Here is a 24,410-nt window from a genome sequence, read left to right on the forward strand (position 1 = left end):
TCTCACTGTTATAGATGGACTGCTGAACAGGCTTACTAGGCGCAAGCCAAGAGGTCACGGGGCCCTGGGAAGAAAGTGTGTCTTCATTTCCATATGCTCAAGTTCAGCTGCAGTTTTTGAAGCAGCAACAGCAGCACCTGAGTTTGTCGCTGTAGTCGTAGAATGTCACTGAAAGGCATGCAAAAGTCCTGAAAGAGATAAGAAATGACCAAAAAAAGACAACAAAGACACAAAACAACTCCAAAGATGCAAAACAACTCCAAAGAGACACAAAACAACTACAAAGAGACACAAAAAGACCACAAAGAGACTGAAATGATGACAAAGAGATGCAAAATGACCACAAAAACACATACACAATGACAAAAACCACAGGAGTACTAAGATATGCAGAAAAAAAACAAACATGCCAAATTACACAACAAAGAGATGCAAAACAACCACAAAGAGTGCACAATGAGACCCAGAACAACCAGGAGACGCAAAACAACTACAAAGTGATGCAAAACATCTAGAATGAAACAAAAAGATGTAAAATGGCTGCAAATAGACAAAATAGGACACAAAACAACCCCAAAGAGACACAAAATGTCTACAAAAAGATGCTAAATGACCAAAAGGAGATGCAAAACCACCACAAAGAGACAGTCTTTTACATGTCTGTCCTTGCTTATTGGGACTCTTGCTTTCTCTTTCCTTCAATTAAGCTTCTCAGATGCAGCGTCCTCACAATGAATCTAACCTGAGTTGGTCAGGAGCATCGAAGTGAAATGCAATAAGCTGAGAAACAGAGTGTGAGTCACGCTACCAACAGTGCAACACAGCAGCTCTACATTCTGAAGGCCAAGCACAGAAATACTCCGACCTAGCATCATCCATAAACAATGATCTGAAGCTTTTTTTTTTTTTTTTCCTCCTGTGGACATAGCTTCTGTCTGTTTTCTCTCTCAGTGGCAGCAGTGGGCGAAAATAGCCCTCACAGAGACACACCCAGAAGAGAGTCAAATCAAACATCATTATTCCCCGGGTAAATATTGGGAAGAGATCTCATCTCCACTGGCTGCAGAGGAAATGAGGGACGAGGCACTATTCCTGGTGTGCTCTGGTCAACTTTAAATCAGGCCTTATTACAGCAGAACAGATGCTGGCAAAGCAGGCGGCAGCTACCTGACCCTCCGCCTAGCACACATGTAAACACGGCAACGCAATACTCGCATCATGTAGATGTATGGACACATCATAAACATGCAAAACACATCCATATGCGCAAGACACAGAAACTGGCTTCTGCAGAACCAACAGACACACTCCTGCTGAGCTTTCATTAATGCATTTAGCCGCACACACAGTGGGGCATTACAGTCTGGCCAGAATGTCCAAAATCCTCTCTGTCCTAACGCAAGCTCTTAGCATCTTAGTTTCACAGCCAAAATGACATTTTACATAGGCACATGAGGGAGTTTGAAAATGGAAAGTCATCAGAGTAAACTGTTCTAGCACTGACGCTGCAACAAAATTAAATTACAAATCATAAACCTGACTCCAGCATGCAACAGAAGATGCTCTGCTTTACCTGCCATTGTCATTCATATCGTTGTCCGCAGTTGCTGTGCAGTTGGTGGACAACGGCCAGAACTGCAGCAGCTTGTGTTGCTGTGATGAACGAAGCTGACACTCAGGTTGAATCCAGCTAAAGCTGCTGCACAACAGGAATGTGACTCTTCTGACCTGAGTCGATTTCTTGAGGATTTTGCAAGACTACAATACTGTGACAGTTTGCGTCAACCTCCCAATAGAATAGAGGAGCACAGCAGTGCACTGGTTGCAGCTATTATTTCTATGATAGCTCATAATACACATTTGGTTCTCTTACATGGATATCATGATATGTCTCAAAAGTCCTCTCCTGTCTTAATCTACAATAAACCAGCCTGCTGTGAATTCTTGTGACCAGCAGGTGCCCCTAGTGAGCACTGAAGGCCTTGAGAAATTAACGCATTTTCAAAAACTATCGCCCGGAAAGCCTCGCTGCTTCGAGAAAGCCTCATTTGCCCATCACTAAAGAACAAAACTTGTCAATAGTAATCACTGGCAGAACAGCCTGTGTCCCAGAGATGGGGTTGGAGTCCTCAGTAGTTTCCCCCCAAACTGAAACTCATCTTTGATTTCCAAAGTCAACAGTCAGACGCATGGATTTCCTGTCTGTTCTCCTCAGACTATTGGCGGGAGCTGAGAAAAAGGAGAGAGAGAGAGACAGAAGAAGCTATGCTTTGTTGATTACCGTCCTTGTGCCGGCGGCTTGCCACAGCAGCTATTCTTGGGGCTTGTTTTGCGTGGGGGGTTGAGGAGAGGAGAGATTTTGCCATGGCACTGCAAAATGAGAAATGACACGGTTTCCCCAAACGTGGCGCCTCATCGGCCTGTTATGGATTAGTTAAGGCTGTTATTCTAATCTGCACCCCTTTTCTTCACTGCCTCATTATGGAACGGAGGTGCCAAGGCCTCATAGGGAGAACAACACGGAGCCGTCGTTAGGGAAGATAGATGATGCCTTGTTGATGGAAGTCAGTGCTGATCTGACAGGGCTGGAGGAAGCCAAGCTCCAACCATTTGTGATGTAAGAACTTAAATCCAATCACTGAACATGTTTGACTGTGGACTGTGAGAAACAGGAAGACAGCAGAACAAGGCCCTGTACTGAGCAGGATTCATTCATGTCTGAAAAATGGAAATATGATGCAAAAGAGAAGCATTCAATATCGTATATTAGACTGTATAAGCCACATGGCATCGCTCAGTGGCAGCAAGGGGAACAGGGCATCTCAACTTGCAGTGCATTAAAAAGCAAAAACGGATCTTATTTCCTTTGACCTTCAACATTTAATTAATTCCAAGCCGGTTAAAAATGCTACTCTGACTCCATTTCACTGTTTTCAACTTTGCAATTGACTCATTTGAATTTGTGCACAATCGACAAGGACCGCTGATCACCACTTGTCCTCTTAAACACACAGGTGCAACACGTCTAACCCTTTGGAACCGCTCATTGTGCTTAATGGAAGAACTTCACTCACAGAGAAGGCACTTGTCAATTTACCTATGAATTACCTGTGACACTGGACCATTAAAGGGATCATATACAAGTCACATAAAGGACCACTATTCGTCCACTCCACCCCAATCAGCTTAAAGGCTTCTTCATTTTAAATGTTCAAGAGCATTTTCATCGGTGGATGAAAGATGATGCTCTGCAGAGGACAAATACTCAGTGAACAACTGTGCATGGAGCACCCTGTAAATCAGAGGAGAGTGAGATAAATGACACGCATGCATTTTAACCTAGAGGGTCAAGCCGTGAGGTTCGGGGGCTCGTAATGTCAAGGACCACACAAACAAGCTCACTGGTAACAGGGAGCTAAACCAGATGTTGGCAACGGGTTTACTGAGGTTAGCACTATTCACCACAGAGACAGTGAGACAGGAAAAACGGGACTCACACATTACTTTAACATTTGAGGGGAAAAACTTTTGTCTCAACATGTTGGCTTCAAACTTCCTCACTCTGTACTTGGGACGTGGGGAGTTGAGACTTGTTTGTGTCAAACAGTTACTGGGTAATGTGGTGAAAGTAAATACATTTAATCCTAAATTCTTCCGATTCAATCCAGCCCAATTCCAGCAGAGGAATTAATGTACTGTAGCTTCTGCATGGCGCAATATCTGTGACTGAAAACGAGGGGAAATGAAGCATCTTGCCATGTTTCATTGTTTGAAAATGACTCTGATGGACTCCTGAGGAGCGTCACTTTGCTCACACCCCAAAACGCCTATCTGTATTAAAATGTATTCCACGATGCGCAAAAACTCTGATTCGACAAAGTGAGTGCTGCAGTGCAAGATCAAAATAAAATCCAGTATTTGTTACAAAACAGCCGCGATGGGGAGAACTGCATCAATGTCTGCCTTATTCTCAGACAGACACAGCTGGTGCCACGCACATCTACCTGGTCCAGTTCAGAAATCTCACAAAAGACTTAAAATCAACAATTTTGAGGGAAAAAGTATAAACACCATTCAGATAAATATGTCACTTTTATATCTGACCTGTCAATCCATCAGAGTAAATACAGAAAAGAGCCACAGTTAAGTTTAATTTTTTTCACGGTATCTCATGCTCTTTCAGGTCCATATAAGCTTTCGATGCATACCAACTTCACAGCGATAACAGCTGAAAGGAGTGCGCATGAACGCAGAATGCTGGGGCTCCAACTTTTGCAGCTTTGTCGCTTTTTGCGCTCAAAAGTCCAAACATGCTGTCATTAACAAACTCTTCATTATCCCAGTTATCTGCGCTTGAATACTAGCTCTCCACAAACACAATAGGAGAAAAGCGTGAGACTAAAAAGGCCTTTGTGTCAGTGATGCTGGAGAATCTGAACGGGAGGGTAGGTGCAAATTATAAATGAGCGTAATAGAAAAGCTGCTGGGCCATAAATCACATCAGCAGACAGACCATATGCAGATGTGTTTACGTGCGCCTGCTGACATCAGCAGCTCTGGACAAAATGTACAAGCATGTTTTATTTATCTCCTGTCTCATTACATACCATGCTACAGTATGTTAGATTTAACAAAGGGGGGGGGGGGGGGGGGGGGTGGTTATGAGGGTGAGAGCAGCAAATGGGTGGCATGATAATGGAGGGACCATCTGTGTGACCCTCTTCTTCATTAACACAGACTGAAATGTAGGGTAGGGGAAAGAGAGGATGTAGAGAGGACACACTGCCGGAGCTCGAATCGCCACATACTGGCCATGTGGGAACTGTAGGTCAAAGCTACATCACTTTACAGCTACTGTACATCAAGGGCATACAGGATGAAGGTTTTTATACCAACAAAATGCACTCAACTGTGTAAAAACAGCTAAATCAAAGAGCACAGACAGCACCCGCCACATTTTACTACTCTATCGACCAGTTACTCTCAACCAGGTGTATTTCTGCCGTTGCAAGGGAGAACATCTAGCTAAGCTCATTTCAAAAAAAGGAAACTACAATTTTACTTTACAGAACATCCACATACCAAGTCATCTTTAACACCTGAACACGATGTGTACAAATACATAACTAGCAAATGAGCTGAGAGGTCTAAACAGTTAGCTAAAAGTCATGGATAAATGTTGAAATAGTGACAGAAGCTAAAAATAAAACTGTGCCATTACTGTGTACACACTCACCAAGCACTTTTTCAGGAACCTGCTTATTCAGTCATTCATTCAAACAGCCAATCAGTGCAGCACATACAGATCATGCAATGACTTTTAACCGTTGCATGATTGTTGGTGCCAGACGAGTTGGTGTGAGTATTTCTGAAACTGCTGGTCTCCTGGGATCTTGATGCACAACCGTCTCTGGAGTTTAAATCTGCCAAAACCAGAGAGAAACAGTTGAAGGGAGAGGTCAGAGGAGAACGGGCTGACAGAAAGGCCACAGTAACTCAGATTCCACCATATCTTTGCGACTCTTTTGCGAATATTTTGGCCTCTGCATAGTAAGAACCGAGACGTCACTCAGGATAAAATAATGTCCCCTTTAAAGCTCATTTTCATCCCTTGTACTTCATCTTGTGATCTGAATGCCTGCTAGTCCAAAGCATTAAAAAGAGGAGTCAAAGTAATTTTCAGCCACCAGTCAAAACCCTGATGATTCAACGCACTGCGAGAGGAACCCCACTGACTGAAAATCTGTTTCTTTATGTCAAATAACTAAGAAGGACGTGACATCAACTAACACCAACTCATCTGCGGTGGCCATTAATGACAAAGCCTAATCCCATTTTTACTCACAGCATGTGGTCACAACATATAGTCAGAAGATGTCCAATCACAGAACTTGTCTGCCATGATAAGCCCAGCTTCAGCTGGCAGAAGAGCCTCAAATACGCCAGATAAAAAAACAAACATACCGTCGCTCCAGCCAAAGCTCCTCACATCAATATTTTTCCAGTGAAGCACGACAAACACACAAAGTGCTGTGCAATCTTAATTTTGACATATGGGATGCATTTAAACTGCAAAAACCACTCCTTTCTTAGTACAAACTGCTGTCACAGAAGATTACTTCTGTTGCAACATTCAGGCTAATGGCACAGTAAATATCAGAGAGACTCTGAAAGCTTTTTAAGCAGAGCACAGATCAGCCTCCTTATCATCCACGAGACAAGACAAACATGACATGCTACATGATTGAGCATGCCATAAATATTGTTTCCATTAAACTGATATGCTGGAACCCCCCCCCCCCCCCCCCCCCAAAAAAAAAACAAAACAAAAAAAAACAAAAAACAACAACCCCAAAAAACCCCAAAAAACAAAACAGTGAATACTTCATACAAGCAAGCTTTACAAAAAGGCAGTGTGGTATTGTCAGTGACTCCCATCTGCGTCCTTGCAATGCCCCTAAAATGACAGTCGGGCAGTGTGAGGTGGCTGCGCAGTAGGGAAGCGCACTTCAAAGCAGGCCATTTCATCTTCAGCAAGGCTGTCGGCCTCAAGTGGAGCATGAGATAAAAAAAAAAAAAAAAAGAAAAATCAATACTCTATATCAGGCTTCTTCCTTCAAGCCGTGAGCTGCTCTCTGTGACACCACATTCAAGATAGCACCCGAACTCTGCCCAAATCATCTGTGGAGGTAATCTGAAAACAGATTAGCATCTTCCAGACATTTGAAGCTGTAAATTTTTAAATAACAATGTATGAGTTCTTCTTTAACTTTACCATAAACTGTCATGCAAAAAACAAAAAAAAAACAAAAACAGACAGACAAAAATAAATACAAAAACAAAAACAGACAGACAAAAATAAATAAAATGAACGAACAAGTGAAACAAACATGACCATCACTCACTCACTCAGAGCTCAAACAAAAATCATGGTGTGTTCTGAAACAAAAGCATGAGACAATAATTTACAGACAAAAACAACAACAAAAAGAATATTTTGACATTTTTGGAAGTTCACTCATTCATGTTTTTTGCTGAGAGATGGGAAGACTGATGCGATGTACCACAGACAATCCGGTATCAACCCGCTCAAACCCTGAGAAAGAAATGAATATGCATATTTCCCAAAAGATGGAACTATTCCTTTAAATGGAGCTTTTTTTTTTTTAAATTTCACTAGACAGTGGTGAAAATTAATTTCTGAGATTTTTACATCTTAGCTGACCAAAAACATTTTTAGCAAAGAAGAACGAGGAATGATAGGATCCATTCAGCTGCATTGCCCTTCAACTTATTTATTGATGTACTGAACATGGAAAAAATCCAAAGTATCCAAACACAAAGTAAAGAACATGTACATCCTTTTAAATACTCAACAAAAGATATTCTATTCCAAAAATGCTGTGAACCAAGTCAGACTATACAACTTCAAATAAATAATCATTCTCATATTAAGAATTGAGATAAGAGGGGTGGGAGGGAACATTTTTTCATGTCGGACCATCAGCACAATTTTCCAAGACCAAATCATCATGAAGAAGTTACAAAAAAGAAAAAGTTTTTTTTTCCCTCCTAAACAGTAACAGGTCAGGCATGAAAAATGTCTCTCTACCCCACAGCAGCAAGTATCACAACTCATCTAGACTTAAAGTTTAACTTTTACAAGAAACACAAAGAAGGAATAGATAAACAAGAAAAAGCAGTTACAAAGATAATTATATAATGCATAGCACACTGCTCATTTAAGGGGAAGCATGACTAGTAATTGGTTTAAATACCAAGCAGGATGCAGGTGCAGTATTCAGTGCATCTAAGGCTCGACCGGCCTCCATTTGTTTGTTCAAGATGAGTTAGATGTTATTCGACAAACTCCTGCAACCAATTTTGCTATTGTTAATGGAACTGCTTCACTGACCTTCCCCCGAAGTGAATAAAGCAATATACACCTTTTTACGATTTTAAAGACAGGTTATATGCATTACGTATATATATATATGAGTATGAAAAAAAAAAAAATCAAAGTTCAAAACTGTGGTTTATATCCATTCTTTACCACATAAATATATATCTATAATGTTTATATATAAAAAACAAAAACAAATGTCTATAGTTTCTTAATACCTTTTTTTTTTTTTTTTTTTTACGAAGCAAGACTATCTACAGACCAAACGACCAACAAATCTGATGCACTGTAATGCTAGTCCATGGGACAACAAATCAAGTTTTTCAACTGAAGGGAAACTGAAATCAAAAGGTTAATATTCAAAATGAAAATAACCTTACATACTCCATAAAAGAAAAAAAGAAACCAATATATATAATATCACACTTTCCAATGAAGTCCAAACTAGAACCAAAAAGAAGTCTGCCAAATACTCAACATAAAAAAGGACTTATTTACATAGCTCAAAGCTCAGGAGTAAACCGTTCTATTCTTCAGACTAGTTTTTCTTAAGCTGCTGCCTTCATTGGCTTGTCCTCATTCTTTCATACAAAGTATGTAAAAACCCTTATTGGTTGATATTAAGACAAAATCAGTCTAATGATATATCGTAGGTACACCACAAAACACCATGAGCTCCGTCTGAAAGGAATCCTTTAGGAAGAACTGATTTTTTTTTATCCCCCATTGACCTTGTAAGATAGCTCCACTTTATAATTTTGCATGCACTTTTTGCGAATAAACCTTTGTATTTTTGTCCGTTTCCAAATCAAATCGGAAAGCGAGTTGCTAGTCATAACAACCAGGATGACGGGGGGAGGGGGAGGAGTGGGGGACCCACAGATGATTTTACAAATGAAACCAGCACTGCCATTGATTCTATAATCTAAAGATAATACAAAGATCTCAAAAGGTATCTTTTACATCATAAATCTCTCCAGAAATTTCAACCACTGCAAACTTTCTTGTAAAGTTCAAAAGCTCACAAGGTGTCATATGAAGATATTTCTCAAAGTATCCAAGTCAAAATATTTTGTTCCAGGTCCAGTAAAAAGTTTCTCCAAATTTTTCTTTTTATAAAAATAGATGCTTTTTAAACCCACATCAAAGAGGTTCTTAGCTCTTTGGCAAGGTACTGCTTTAAGAATTTTTTTTTTGTCTTTTATCCGTTAAGTTTACAATAAGCAACATTATGCAGCCAACCAATAACCAACTCATATTACAATAAACGGAATACTTGCAAAATCAACGAAACCTCAAATAGATCAAAATAAGTACTTGCTAACCACTGAAGGCATAACGCACCTAAGGCAAATCAGGACACAGAAAAATACAAAGAAAATCACTACACATAACCTTACAAGACTTACTGTTTCAAAGCAGATGTGCAACAAAATGACAAAACCTATAGTAACGTTTTAGATGGTCCATCTGTAAAGACAGCAAGAGAATTCAACATCACAGGCATTAAAACCTGCAGTATTTTTTTCCTGTTTTAAAGTATACTGAGAAGATTGAAAGCGTAGCAATGAAAAAAAAAGAAAATCACATTGTTGGACGCTAAATATTGTTTTTCTTCGTAACACTGATTTACAAAGCTGTTTTTACTAATGTAGAAAGTTTCTGTCGATACGCTTCCATTTTCTGTTTCCATTTTCTGCTGAGTTTTCTAGAAACAATCTCAGTGGGTATTAGGCTTTGTGTGTTTTGTTGGTTTTGAACGAGACTTGCAGCACTCTGTCTCCGAGGCGATATCCATTCAAGCTGGCGATGGCCACGGCTGCCTCGTCGTAGTTAGTCATGGTGACAAAACCAAATCCTTTGCACTTATTTGTGTTGAAGTCGCGAATAACTTTGACGTTTGTGACCGCACCAAACGGCCCAAACATCTGCCAAAGGATGCTTTCATCTGCATCTGGAGCCAGGTTGTAGACGAAGATGCACCAGCCAGTGCCCGCGTGCCCCGGGATGTTGATGCCAGCCAAGCTGGTCACCCCGTCAATGGCCATGGGGGAGAACCTGCTGTAAAATACACACACAAAAAAGTAACATGGTTCAAGGCAAGAACCAAAATGAGGGCAAAACTGGCCTTTTTATCAGACAAGAGATCATGCCAACAATCCTAACAGAATCTGACAAGTCTCTACAGGGATCAGCACAAGCTGCACTTCATTCAGTGCTATGTTTACATTACCCTTACAACTGTACAGTGTTAACACTCTTTAGTAAGTCTAAATATATATATATTTTCAGCCAGCCAAAAGACAGGAAATCCCCCCAAAAAACAAATAACAAAAAAAATGACAAATAAAAAGATAAATTACAAATCCAAAAAATGTATAAATAAAAAAAAAATAATAATAATAAAGCTGAAAAAAAAAAAAAAAAAAAGGCAATACACAGAAAAATAACCCATGCACATTGTTGTGTTATAACTGAGCTACAGATCATAAAGAGCACGGAGCTATTTATTCAAAACCAACCACTGGCAAATGAATGGTAAATAAGGACCATATCCAAGTCAGAATTTGTGCCAAGACTGGAGTAAAATGGCACGCAAAAAGTCCTGGCCTTTGGTAAATGTGGTTTTGCAGTTGGAAGAAACAAAATTCAAAGTGCATGGAAAGCCTATGAATTATTGCAGCAGGTGTCACGTAAGATTAGCTGCTCCAGTTGGCCTCTCAGGGAACATCCACCATGACAGGTATGCTCCCAGCATCAAGGACCCGGAGAGAGATTTGGCAACCAAGACGTCAGCGAACGAGCTGGGCAGAAAAGAAATCACAAGTCTATTGTCGCCGGTGATGGGCCTTTGAGCTTTCAGGGGACTGAACTTCAATCATAGCCCAGGAAGGCATTCTTATAAAACTGAACTTAGACAAACTGGTATCCTGGCGAATCCTGAAAGACGTCTGACGCAACAAAGTTTAAAACAGGACAGGCCTGTCCATAATAGATCAAGGTAAGAGTTTGGAGCTCAAAATACAAGTATGCAATTTTGTGCAATAGCAAGAAAGAGATTGTAAAATTCTGTCCTTTGTTATGTAGACAAGCAGCGTAGACAATGCTTTAATCTAGACATGTTGTGACATTATGTTGAGATTAAAGCACTTCACTGCATCATTGTCACGAACCTTATTTCAGAGAGGGACACACCAGATAATTATCAGTCAAAATTAGGTTTAAAGTGCAAATGACAGCACATGGTTATGTTTACCTTAGGGAATTGTAAGAGTGTATGTCGTATAGTTGTGTTCAGTAATAATCAGCCATCATCATGAACACTCTTCAAATACACAGCTTCAGTGTAAATGCTAAGAGAAATGGCAAAGTATTATTTTGCTTGTGGTAATTTGCATCCAGCAGCACCGTCCACACACTATTACTGCTTTTAAAACACTGTGCAACAATCATCCTGAGTCAGAAGAGCAGGAAGACTTTAGTGACACCCATCACCGGTCTCCTCCTCGGAGCATGTTTGGCTCTGGCCCTCCCTTATCTACTCAAACCACACACAGTCTATCTGTCTGCATCGTGCACACACACTAAATATTTACATCACCGCTAGCTGTTAAGACAAAATAGGCTAATACACTCACACTGGCTGAATTATGTATGTATTTGTTTGCAGAGAAAATTAATGTGTGCACACAAGAGCATTCTTCTTTGATCAACAACCTCATGTAGAATCAGTGCTACCCTTATGCAGAGTTCAGTACGTATGTAATATTGCCTAGAGCTCACAAAGAGAAAAAAACAAACAAAAGAGAAAAAAGAAAAGAAAAAAAAAGAAAAGAAAAGAAAAGAAAAGAAAAAAAAAAGAAAAAAAAGAAAAGAAGTATACCATCAGCTCCTTCATGTTAGGTCTGAATTTCCCTCAGGATCAATTAAAGCAGCCCATGAAATCTAAAAAAGAAAATCAATTTACCTTTTAACTCCATAGGCCATGTTCAGCAGATTGTCCAACCTAAATAAAGAGAAAAAATAAACACCAGGCACACATTAACTTATGTATAAAGAAAGGTTATGAGGTTGATGATGCATTTTGACAGGATGACAGAGATGAGTAATAGTTCTGATACCGTAATCAAAGTCAGTTGTTTCACTCAAGTAAATCCCAAGACTGATATGTTCTTATTAACCTGTTAACTGAACTCGTTTATTGATATTCAACCTACACAACACAGCCAAGAGAATCCATTCACGTCATGTAGAAAGTGGAAAACAGGCTGGAAATATTGCTGCTTTTACACCATATTACATAAAAATTCAATTTCCACTATTTTTTTTTTTTTTTTAAACTACAGAGGTCAAACTGGACTGAAGAGCAAATTCATTTAGGGATTCATTTTCACATTTACAGCCACTAACTAGGCTGTCAAAAAAAAACAAACAACTTTCAGACCACCTATTGAATTATCCACCAGAGTATTTCTCATCTCATTTCCATATTTGTCAAAACCTGCTCAGGCCTAATTGTGTCGTAGGCCTACATCGGCAACAGGAGGAACACAGCAAAGTTGAAAATGTGAATATGGGAATGAATTATTCTGTCCAGAGTATTGATGAGCTCCAACACAGAATATTTTCATAATACTGCTGTGAGACAATTTAAATGCTAATTTCAAAAATCTCAAAAAGCCTCCAAGGGTCAACAGATTCAACATCACTAGCAGTATTAACTAGGCTTGGCTCTAATCAGATTTTTTTTTTTTTTTGGTGTGCCCCTTTTACCTGAAGCGTTGTGCCTGCTGTGCGAGGGGTCCTGGGTACCTTCGATTGGGTGACTGATACAGCTGGGACAGCAGTGCCTGGCTGGTCTTCTGGCTTGGGTTGTTCGCAAACTTGACTGTAATGGGTTCGGTGGCACCAGGCGGCTTCTGGCAGTTCAGACCCTTGATGGCCTCCTCAGCCTCAACTCGTCGATCAAAACGAATGAAGCCAACCCCTCTGGAAACGCCTGAGCAGAGCATATAGAGATGAAAAACCTTTTACAAAAAAAAAAACCTGAAGCACAACCAACTTAAATATATTTTTTATACAAGGAAGACTTGCATTTTGTGTAACTGTCTATTCAAATTCAAATCTCGGGCCCATTTCACTTACATTTGTTTCAGAAACATCCCAGACATTACCAGGACGTTAAGAAAATGTGATCCACATCCAGAAACACCACAAATACCGAATAACAACTCTGAAGAACAAACATTAGAAGTGACCTGTTCCAAATCGAGAAAAGCTGCAAATACCAAGAGCACAGGAGAAATGTGTAGTAAAAGATAAAAATGGGGGAGGTGAAAAAGTGGACTGGTTTTGACTATGCACCAGCAACAACATGAAACTTTCACATAATGGGATACTGGCAGGCAGCAGGAAGAAACAAGACCAGGACTAAAGATCATGATGTGCACAGACGTCCCCAAGACGCCAGGAAGAGGTGGGAAAAACCCACACACAAGGAAACCGTTTATTCATGACCGTTACACAAACTTCAGACAGCTAGATTATCAAGTTACAGTTATCTGGCTACATTACATTTGAGTGTTAGCTAGCTATTTTGTGTAATGACCTACAGTTCATAAAGTCACTTGAACCCTCTAAGACAACAGATGTACGTTTATTTAAATATCTTTCCTTTAACTTATTTACCTCTTACTGCCCTCTTGGGACATCCATGCATGTCTGTTCGATCTTGGTCTGGTTTCTTCTTGCTGTCTGTCAATGAGCCTTGAGCTTCAATATCTTTGCCAAGTCAAAAAGAGGTCCATCACTCTGGTCCCCCTTCCTGACTGTGGTAGTACGCCCTGCTGCATATTTATTATTTTAATGTTGGCTTTGTTTCTTGTTAAGAGCTACATTTTCCTTAATATTTGCATTTTGAATTTGCTCTAGTATTTTGTAATATTTGATTTAGAGCGCATTTTCATAATGTTTAATTCTTATATGCGTTTTGTCCTTGAGAGTCACTATATTAAAATGCATAAGAAAAAACAAGTAACTTTGTGTCTGTTGGTTTGTGAGCAAAAGCGGGTTGCAATCTTGCCTTGTGTTTTTGGGGGGGTTGCATTTCACCTTTTCTTACAGCTGGATCATGGACTGCTTCATTAATACTAACATAAAACAGAAAATGAATTCTCTTGAAAAGAGTGGTTTTACGTTTGAGAAATAAAGACAACCATTCCCATAATGCACGGCCGAGGGAACTTTATAAGTTTCGGCAGCACACATGGACAGAACCATTGGGAAATGTCCCGGTGAAAGATTCTGTTTATTAGTGTTTCATAAGGGCTCTGCTTCCACATGACAGCTGAGAAATAGAGAATATAACTGCTCCAAATGCATTTAATTTCTTGCCATGAAACAGGCATTGCATGTACACCTTGGGGACGGGGAGAGAGCAAGAGAAGGTAAGTGCAGGCAGAGAGGAGATTGGAGGGAAAAAGAAATTATGAAGCACTGAGTCCTGCTACTTAACACCCATTTCATATTCTATCCATCTATGCATATTTATGAACACCTCTAGTGGAAAATTGCATTTTTTGGGGATCTCATACCACCACCTCTGATACATTTCTCAGGCCTAGCTGTGTCATTTTGTTAGGAGGTCAGTGGGGAACGGAGGGGGAGGAAAGAGGTATAGTTAAAAAAAGAAAAAAAAAAAGACAGAAATAAGATAGGTGAGGTGAGGGGTGCAAAAACCGTGGGACAGCTGTCCTGTTCTACTCACCAGTCACTTGGTCCACCAGAATGCGTGAGGTAATGATGCGTCCATACTGAGAGAAGAGCTGCTCCAGTTCTTTCTGAGTCATGGTCTTTGGCAAGCCACTGACGTACAAATTTGCATCTCTGATGGAGGCGGAACTTGGACGCGCATAGGACACCTACAGGCGGAGACAGTTCACATGACCACCAGCACACTCTCATTTCAGCCAGTAAACATGACAGTTTATTTTACATGCAGACCACATGATACTGTGTATGTGGCAAAAAAGGGTGCTCCCTCAGACTGCATGTTGGTATTATTCCATTCATTTATTGCTATGTTGAAAACAGTATTATAAAGCAGACAGAGTACATAACAATACAAATTCTTGTACTTCTAAGATGGAGAAACTAATTGCTAAGGGAAGGTTTTCTAATATTTCCAGCATTCACAGCTCCTGTTAGTACAGGATTCACCTGTTCAAATAAAAGCCTGTATAATGACTTATAGGAAAACAACTCCAAAAGTGTGTTCAGACCAATTGAAACAAATATTTGTGAAATGAATAGATACAAAAGACTAAACAGACTTTTGTTGACAGGTTGTTTGTTGATAGGCATGAACGTGGGGCAAAACAACAAAATGCTAAGCTTTTGATTGTTTTAATAATCATTTAGGTCCCACAACAATGGGGTGGTGCACTGCAATAATCTGTCTCCTCCATGGTCTGTTTGTCACCCTGTTTTTCTTTTCCCAGTGCAAACTTTAGAGTGACTCTTATCAGTTAAATGGACAGTGACAAATCAGTCTGTCCAGACAAAGTTAAACTGGCACTTTTTCTGTCCATCAACTCGGTTGGAAACCTGACAGAGATAGATGTAGCATCAGGCCTGTCTAGACAGCTCTCATTTAAAAATAAATTTAACATTTCTTGAAAATTGCTTCAGACATTGCAGTGTGGCTGCCTCTTAAAATTAATCTCGCCCCTTTCCTGTGTCTAAAGTCACACTATTTGGAGAGCCCCCGGCACCGGGCTACATAAACATGCAGCATAAACAGACATTTGTCAATAAATAGGCAAATAACAGAAAACAGAGGGAGACCAGAGAGCCATCAGGGTCCTGTGGATCAATACACCATTACACCCCTGAGTAGTCATAAATTCATTTTTCTCTGTGCACCATTGTGTTTCAAGTCTCGCAGACATTTATACAATAACGTACAGGAACCCATACAGCCTAAATTTAGGAATTAATGTGTAAAAAATGGAGGAGAAGGAGAGAAAGAAATGGTGTGGAGTCAAGAGTCTGCTGAATCTTGCTTTTCCCTCTGTCTGGTGGCTGCAAGTCCTTGTGACTCGACTGTCAATTACCTGAACTGCACCACAGCTATTTAATTACAGTGTCAGACGTGTTAAATGGCCTTATACCACGTCCCTCTCTGCATTCTTACGCAATGGATTGCAGGGAAAAAAAGAATTCATTCGCTTTAATTAAATGTTCAAAAGGGATTCTTAGGCGCTCTGAGATCGATAAGAACTCCACTTGGTCACCCTATCTCAAAACTCGCCCTGCTCCTGCCCTGAAGGGAAGGCTGACAAAGTGAACGTGAAAGCTAAAGCTCCCTGCCCACAGCCAGGCAACTCCCTCACTTCTCATCTCTGCCTTCCTCGCAGTCTCACCTTCACACTTCATTTGATGCTAATATTTGCAAAGTATATTCCTCTACCTCACTGGGGTTTATTTGCACTTCTGACAGAGCAGCTAGAGAATTTTGGACGTGTGATATACCAAAAAAATCTTCCCATGTTCTACTTTCAGAGGTATGAAGCGAGGAAGGAGAGGTGGAGAGAGAGATGTGTTCGATGTCTGATTCACAGAAATTAAGTGGTATGGTTCATAATATGGCACATCTTCCACTGACATAACATGCTACATCTTCACGTTCATATTTAAATGTTAAATACAGAAATAATCAAGCATGCACCTCAGAAATTTCGTACTATTCAGACATGACTTTCAATCAGAAAATGTGCCTTTGCCCACGGACATTTTCTCTAATACCCTCTGTCCAATGTAAGAGGGGATCTGGCTAGCTCCTTGTAAGGCCACTGTGAAATAATATCACATCTAATAATCTGGTTCCACCATCCACAAATCCTGCAGCACTATATGAAGCAAATGAGTTTTTCCACCAGCACATTGAGTGCTACATTGCCTGATGAATGCTAATGGCAGCCACCTCCCTGTAAAGGCATACAGCAGTGCTACAGCACATGCAACCATAGAAACAGTTCTGCTCTACTTGAGGCCCAGGCAAAGCCGCCTGTGCCCAGATTAACAATAGGCTCCCTTTCCACCCCACATTTCTCCAGCCTCATTATGCTTCGATTCCAACCCAGAGAGCTAAACATGAACGGCATATCTGGGATTTTTGCAATCAGACATGAATGGTAACAGATTTCAGTGAGTTCAATACGACTGTTTGATTAGCTCGCCTACTGGGGATTAGAACGGAAGTGTCAATGACGGTTCGCAATTAAAGAAAAAAAAAAAAAAAGATGACATCTTACCTTGATGGTTTTGGTCTGAAGTCTCAAGCCATTCAAAGTATTGATGGCTTTTTCTGCGTCCTTCGGGTCCACGTAATTCACAAATCCATAGCCTAGGCTCTGCCCTGCAATCACAAGACCAGAAAATACATCCACGATCACACATAATAAAAACTGAAAAGTAACTGCTGGACACAAACACCCACAATGTATCACTACTACATATGGACAAAACTGCTTTTTATGAATCATTTGTGAACGACGTCAAACGCAGTTTTGCTCAGAAAATAAAGTGGCAGTAATACACCCTGACGAACAGTCAGTCTTTATTTCTTATCTGGTAGAGCATGAAGAACACAGGAGGTCACAAACCCTTTTCCAACAAACATCTATTTGGTTTACAACCCATCGTAAATTCTCAAACCAACTGTTTGACAATCATATCTTAAATTAAAAATGACAGGCAATTGCTCTGCTTTCACACAAACTCATCTGACAGCGCAGTAGCCGAGGTGCAATGTGTTCCCCTCTCTCTACAGTTTATCTCTAAAATGTACAATAGATTGACACCCACTCTTTATGTGCACAGAGGCAATTCAATTTCCTCCACCCACACTGCTCGGTCTCTCCGCAATTCTACTGCCGGTCAAGTTCACCAGCTCAAGCAGCTTCAGCATATTAATACAGTGCATAAGCAACTTGAATTTTATCTACAACTTTATATGAGATTAGATGGAGTTAGTATTCTCACACTGGTATCACATTTAAGCACAAAACACAAGAGGGGTCCGTACTTAACCATCAGCCTCTTTACATTCATAATTTCTTTTTCCTTTTTTAAGTCATAAGTTCAAATTTGAGATACTGCAGACCTGAATCACATACACATGTATGTACATGTTGCATTATGACAATATAAAAACCTAATATGTATTTCAAAAACAACATATTACAGTGATAGAAAATATAGACGCTCAGCTGTCAAATATTGCTTGCGGCTTTGCTATTAAGTTTTACTGTACTGCACATCTGAATGCCCTGTATGCATCATACTGACTTTATCTGTCTTCCCACCATGAGTCACTGCTCTCATGGGTTGTTCAGCTGTGATCAAGTGAAGTTCATAAACTTAATTTCACCTTGCATCTCAGGGACTGTTATAGCCAGGAGAAACATGCCGAGCCTTTGAAATAAGCTGGTGAAATGACACTTACTTAAGCCTGGAGGGCAAACCGCCTGCCTCACTGTGTTTTACTGTACATGCTGTATGTGGGCACGCTAAGCCCTTATAGTGATGTCTTCCTATGGAACATCTAATATCTGCTACAGCCACTGTTATAAGTGGGAGCCTCTAAACATGTCCCCTATAATGAACAACTTTCAGCTGTCATTAAGGAGCAGAGGCAGCATGCTGGGATGCACTTTCAAACAGACAACTGCACCCAGTTTCCAGTAAAAGACTAGTGCTGCCCATAGTGGGAGGAAAATGACACAAAGACTAAGCTGCTGCTGCAGCAGCAGCAGCCAAGGCGAGAGCATTTAAAGCAAAGAGGAAGCATGCATCTCTCTGGTGATTACTTAGCATCTGATGTAGCACCAGTACACAGATGTAGGCTGGCTTAAATCCATTGCCACAGGGCCAAGGGAGAGACAAAAGCAACATAGTCTGGAGGGGATAGGGTTTTATGTAGTGCTGAAATTGAAATCAGAGCATCATTCCTGAGAAATGACTTGGAGGCTTTGAATAGCATTAAGGGCCAAATTTTTTTTTCCCCCAACCGAGTCTGAAGTCAGTTTTTTCTGCCCCAATTCAAGCTTTTAACAGTTAAAAAGGATTTTTAAAAAAATACTACTTGAACTGCTTATTTTATAATAGCATGCCTGTTAGTCACTGTTGTTCGGTGCAGCTGCATTATCAATTCATGCTCCTACTTGTATAACCAAATGGATGCCATTTAAATGCCTAGATTGATAAAAACTACTGCTCAACAGGAATCAGTCCCCTTTTCTGACTCAGTCCTGGGATTAAAAAGCAGGTTTCTAAACCCTAAATTTCAGGAACGTAACCAAACACAACTGAAACTCAAACTGTGGCACACATTCAATAAATGTAGCTACCTGTTTAGTTTTAGCCAAACAAACATGAGCTTGAATTTGTCTGTCAGGGCTTTTTTTTTTTTTTTTTTAAATTCATTTACCTAAAAAGAAATTTGCCTTCCTTAGGTGTGCTGTTTGATAAGACATCTACTACCAGCCGAGGAGCTAAGAACTCACCCTTTCCAATTGTCTACGCTCACATTTCTTTAATAAAAAGGCAATTTGTTTTTATCTGACTAATTACTCCAAATCAGATCATCACTGATGCTGAGAGCCGTTGCAACTGTGCTGTAAACAGACCATCAACACACTTTGTTTCAGTGAAGGTGCTGGTGCAACTGTCATCCTTAATCCAACATGACAGAGTAAAAGGTGTGCAGTAGAAATTCACATGACACAAGTTTTCACAAACATGTACAACTTTCACACAACTGGATATAAGATGAACACGAGTAAAACTCTACTCTACACGGATATGCACACAAACTTTAACAGCTCCACTAAAAGCTGACATTTCTGCTTTCTGCAGAGAGCAAACTAAAATCAGCAACTGACATATTCACAGTACCACGTAAAGGGAGCACAGGAACAGCGCGCAGAGACATAGATGTTAATGCAAACAAAGGTTGCTGGTAGAAAATACCCCCAAAATGCTAAAACTCAGATGCATTTGAGATTAGACTGCATGTAAATGCTAAACGTGTGGTCACATATTGTGTAGCGTGAGGCTGGGTATTTAAATGTCTGTGGTCACTAAAAATGCAAGAAAAGCAAACAATTGAGGTTAAAGGGAAATATGGTTTGCCATTCGGTCTGTACTGCTGAAGCATATTTTCATATATTTCATGCCTGAGTGGTTCAAAATAAATGTTTTTGCCCTTATGATTTCAAATGAAGTCTTCCTTCAAAGCAAGTTTTCCAGCTATATCCTCTATTTACTATAGTGGCCCTGTATGCAGACAAAACATAATCTTGTTAGACATTAGATTCCCAGACATAATTAAATTTTCCTGACCACGCTGTCTACTTTTAGGAATTGAGAACATCTAAATTAACTATTACACAGCCCTGTAAACAACTGACTGGTGCTAATGTAGATCAACATTAAAGGAGAGCAAGTCTACAAGGTCAAGCAGTCTGATCGTATTTATTTGTGTCTTCCTTTCTGCTTTTAATTCATTTGTTTAATATATTAACAAGTAAGCTACACATAAATGAGCCCATGCTTTGGTAAAAGTTTTGCTCATCTATTAATGTCTTTTTTTTTTGTGTACAAGTCACCCACAATAACAAACTTGATTTTCAAGTATCAGTCCATAAATTCATCAGTCCTCAGTACATTCGTAGCCCGACTTTAAGGTGGGTCCTTTTCACTCAGGGCCAGACTGATTTCAAACAACTTGTTTCATTTAGCTCCTTGCACTTAAATTACGCGGAGTGCCATGTTCACACTTACTCCACTAAATATGCAACATATCAAGCACATTTATGTTCAATCACCCAAGCAGACTGCGCTCGACACTGATTTTAAACGAGGATCACTTGTCAATTCAGCTCAACCCATTTCACACATTATCAAACGCATTTCTTGTATGCATGCTACTCAAGGGTGTTTGTACCATGCAAGACTAAACACTCGAAAATTTTCATCATCACTGCGTGCCAAATGTATAAACTCAGTAAATGCATAATGAGAGCCCCCAACACCTTACATCGCTACAGAGGCACCACCCTTGTCTTGTGGTCTACCTCTTACTGTCGTTTGTTTCCAGTAAAAGTCAGCAAAGACAGACTTGTGAATAGTGGTCAGCTATACATAAGCACTGTGAAATATTGAACACTATTAATATTTCAAAGCCAGATGTGGTTGGGCGCACGTCTTCCATGTTAATTTAATGAAGGTGACTACCTTGGAGTCTCAGAATAAAGATAATCTATAATTATCAGGTTTCTAGCCTGCGAGTTCAACAGTGCTTCTCAATAAGAGCCCTCTGCCCTCCAGCCTCATTTCAGTGGGAAGATATGTTCAGTCACCTACGGCTGTCGATGTTTCAGGATCACAAGCAAATGAAACAGATGTGTGTTTACACCCTTTAAAAGGCCAGAGGGGCTCATGTGCCTGACCACTGGACTGCGTTATAAGGAGCAGATGGAGGAAGGTCTCAGTAACCTTGACCAAAACAGCAAGCAGTAAAAATCCAGCAGCCTCAGCCATTATCTACCCGCTCATGTCACACAGGCCATGTCAGTGTGTGTCTCTTCCAGGAGCATTCCTCCCATTAAAACAACCTGAAATCATTTACAAGTCTTCTAACCTGTCCAACTATAAGGAATGTAATAGTGCAATTAAATCTGAAAGTCCCTTGACATTCCAATGGTAAAGAACCGAGGGAACACCCTCTTTGTACTCCACAGTATCTATTTCAGTTTCCCTATTCTCCATAATGAGATGCAGAATGACTGGCTGACTTTCAAAATGAAGGCCTTTGCATTTATTGGGGGCAAAAAGGTCCATAATTTATGGTGCTGAATGTCACATATACAAAGAGGAAATCACATACTATGCATGCATAAACAAAAAAGCTTGGACATGGACAATACTGCTAGAAGGGCCAGACTGATACATTACTTGGGTTCAATGTTAATGTTAGTAAGTGAAGAAAAATGTTTGTATTCATTACTTTCAGCACACATTAAATCTATGTGTTTGACAATCTCAAAATTTAACCATGTGCCAGATTAAATTTAATGGCCTAATGAATGCATATTATAGCAGACAATACACTGAGAGCACACAGTATCAGTTGGGCCCAAGCCACTAACCAGCCACAGTAATGCAATCAGAGGCGTTACCTGTTATTTTGTCTCGAACTAGTTTACAGGACTCAATTTCTCCGATGCTTCCAAACAAACTCTTCAGCTCCTCCTGGGTCATGTTCTGAGGCAGATAGTTGACTATCAAGTTAGTTTTACTGTCCTCTATGCTCCCTGACTCTACAGGTGAGGAGCAGTTGTTTGAGATTGTTGAGGGACCGTTGCTTGTGTTGTTGCAAGTGGGCCCATTGGACAGCTGTGTTTCCATGGCAGCAATTACCTGCTAAAGAAACAGAAAGAAAAAAAAAAAAGAAATCAAGTCAAAACCACATGCAAATCAAACAAAACACATCAAAAATACCAGATAGTTAAAAAAGGACGCTCTTCACACATTGAAACATTGTTTTGTTGGAATATTAACAACTGGAGATTTTTATCTGAACAAAAGATCATCAGGCAATTAAGTTGCAGGAAGCATACAAGTGCAAAGTACTGACTGTCAAAAAGATTTGCCATGCTGTGTTTTTATTGTGCATTACCACAATTTAATATAACACAGGAGAACTAACACTGTAGGTGAGGACATTTTTAAAAAAAAAAAAAGTAGACGCTGCTTTTCTGTGAATGTCAATACTTTGTCCCTGACCTCAGAACAGGTTGGGGTAGGCTTTTCAATTATGTAAGTGTGTGCCTTTGACATAAATATCTCACTAAATGTGAAATGTTGGGTCCTGCATTGCTACCACAGCTGAAAAAAAAAACAAACAAGAAAGTTGAAAATAGTAAAAAAAAAAAAAAAAAAAAAGACTTTACAATGAATTCTCTTTCCGCTATTCATGATAGCTGCTTTTGTTTCTGAGCAAACAGAAGAGACTTTTAACAAAGAAAGCAATGTGACGGTCTATTAATCTGTCAGAAGCTCAACAATTGAAAAAGCAATATTAAAGTTTAGGTGACATGTTTAAACATATCTTTCAAGGTTAAATGTGGCGACCAAAGTGAAACATTTCAGTCCGCAAAATAAACTACATATGCAAAGCCTGTAGCAGCACCAAATCTGCAGCCATCACTACGCTAGCGTCGGACAACAGGCCTTCAACGATATATAATGATCAGTGAAGGCAACCAGCAACAAATTAATGTATGAAGAGTCATCCTTTGTTAACAGATTCACCATGTGCAGAATCAGCAGATCACAGTGTCATCACACAACTATGCATATTATTCTTAGGCAATCACATTTTGACTAATTTGTGCACAGGGCCCATGACATCGTAACTTTGAAGTATTTTCTATGAGATAAAAACATATCAGGCTAGCAGACAGGTTTAGACCATACCAATAGAGTCAAACGTTAACAACTTGGGAGCTTTTCATTCACAAAACCTCGAAAAGTGCCTCGAATCCAAATTGAACACGTGAGAAATTTGGTTTGAACATCGAAATATGACTGAGAGCTAACGTCATTGGTATGGCCTGAGCACTGAGACAAAAAGCAGGCCTTCTGGCCGTATGATTTCAAAAAAGAAGTGCCACAGACCCCAGTCCAAGGCTCAGGCGCCCACGAACCACTTCTAAGCAGAGAAGCCACATCGCACAGTCTGACTGCCATGTTAGTTTGGAGTTGCCGTCTGAAAATGTGGACACAAAAAGTACTTCATGTTAGATCAACAAGAACAAAAGCAACAGTCAGAGGTGATCACATGTCATTGTTGGGGAGAAGAGAAGGAGGCTATATTTTTTTTGAACTAGCTGTCCATGCAGATTGGCTTAAACCAGGGAGAAGGCAAAAGGCAATGTTTCACTTAGTCACAATTCATCTTCAGTAAGGAGCAAACAGCAAAACCAAGAAGTGTAGAGTGTTCAGTCAAGAGAAAAACCTGGCCACAACATCTGGACAATAAGCATGGAATGGCAATTAGTAAAATGGATGGGAGTGCTGCACAGAGACGCTCACTAAAATTAGAAGGCACAAATCAATTGGTGTGCTCAGATTGCTCCGATCCAGCAACAGAGCTGGTGCTTAAGTTACGCTGACACATCCTGCTTTTGTTTAGCCAGTCTTTAGCACAGAACATGCTAAAACTTCAAACATCCACAATAAAATAATCTGCAAGTTTCCCATAAGTCTTAACATACACATACTTCTTAAAGAAACTAGTGAGAACAAGGTGAGATGATAAGCGTTCACCAATAATTACAACAGACTTAAATCTCCATTACCAATGAGGTAAAAAATGAGGAACTGAAAATCTACCAAATCATACTGATGCAGTTTATAGCAAAAGCAATCTGTACAGGTA

General features: G+C 40.0%; 1 protein-coding gene across 6 annotated transcripts; it reads right to left on the minus strand.

Moving 5' to 3' along the window:
* Positions 1–9,548: 9,548 nt before the first annotated feature.
* On the minus strand, positions 9,549–23,734 carry elavl2 (ELAV like neuron-specific RNA binding protein 2). Of its 6 annotated transcripts, none has more exons than XM_041031153.1 (7): positions 23,648–23,734; positions 22,147–22,390; positions 17,218–17,321; positions 14,670–14,823; positions 12,677–12,902; positions 11,871–11,909; positions 9,549–9,964 (listed from the first exon to the last, which is right to left on the minus strand). In XM_041031153.1, the coding sequence occupies exons 1-7, from the start codon at positions 23,717–23,719 to the stop codon at positions 9,634–9,636; spliced, it is 1,170 nt and encodes a 389-aa protein (XP_040887087.1). In that variant the 5' UTR covers positions 23,720–23,734; the 3' UTR covers positions 9,549–9,633. The 6 variants fall into 6 exon arrangements, with proteins under 6 accessions (XP_040887087.1, XP_040887084.1, XP_040887082.1 ...); XM_041031150.1 differs by having other exon boundaries at positions 9,549–9,961; positions 22,147–22,387; positions 23,648–23,719; XM_041031148.1 differs by having other exon boundaries at positions 22,147–22,387; positions 23,648–23,719.
* Between the last annotated feature and the right edge of the window lie 676 nt (positions 23,735–24,410).

Source organism: Toxotes jaculatrix, chromosome 23 (genome assembly GCF_017976425.1).
Source record: "Toxotes jaculatrix isolate fToxJac2 chromosome 23, fToxJac2.pri, whole genome shotgun sequence".
Lineage (NCBI taxonomy): Eukaryota > Metazoa > Chordata > Actinopteri > Toxotidae > Toxotes > Toxotes jaculatrix.

Excerpts from the sequence above, each read along its gene's own strand:
- elavl2 (XM_041031153.1), bottom strand. The coding sequence starts at position 23,719 with ATGGCAGTCAGACTGTGCGATGTGGCTTCTCTGCTTAGAAGTGGTTCG. Across the intron at positions 22,391-23,647 it reads CGCCTGAGCCTTGGACTGGG|CAGGTAATTGCTGCCATGGA; the intron begins GTCTGTGGCACT and ends CTGTTTCTTTAG. Across the intron at positions 14,824-17,217 it reads TTCAGACCAAAACCATCAAG|GTGTCCTATGCGCGTCCAAG; the intron begins GTAAGATGTCAT and ends CTCCGCCTGTAG.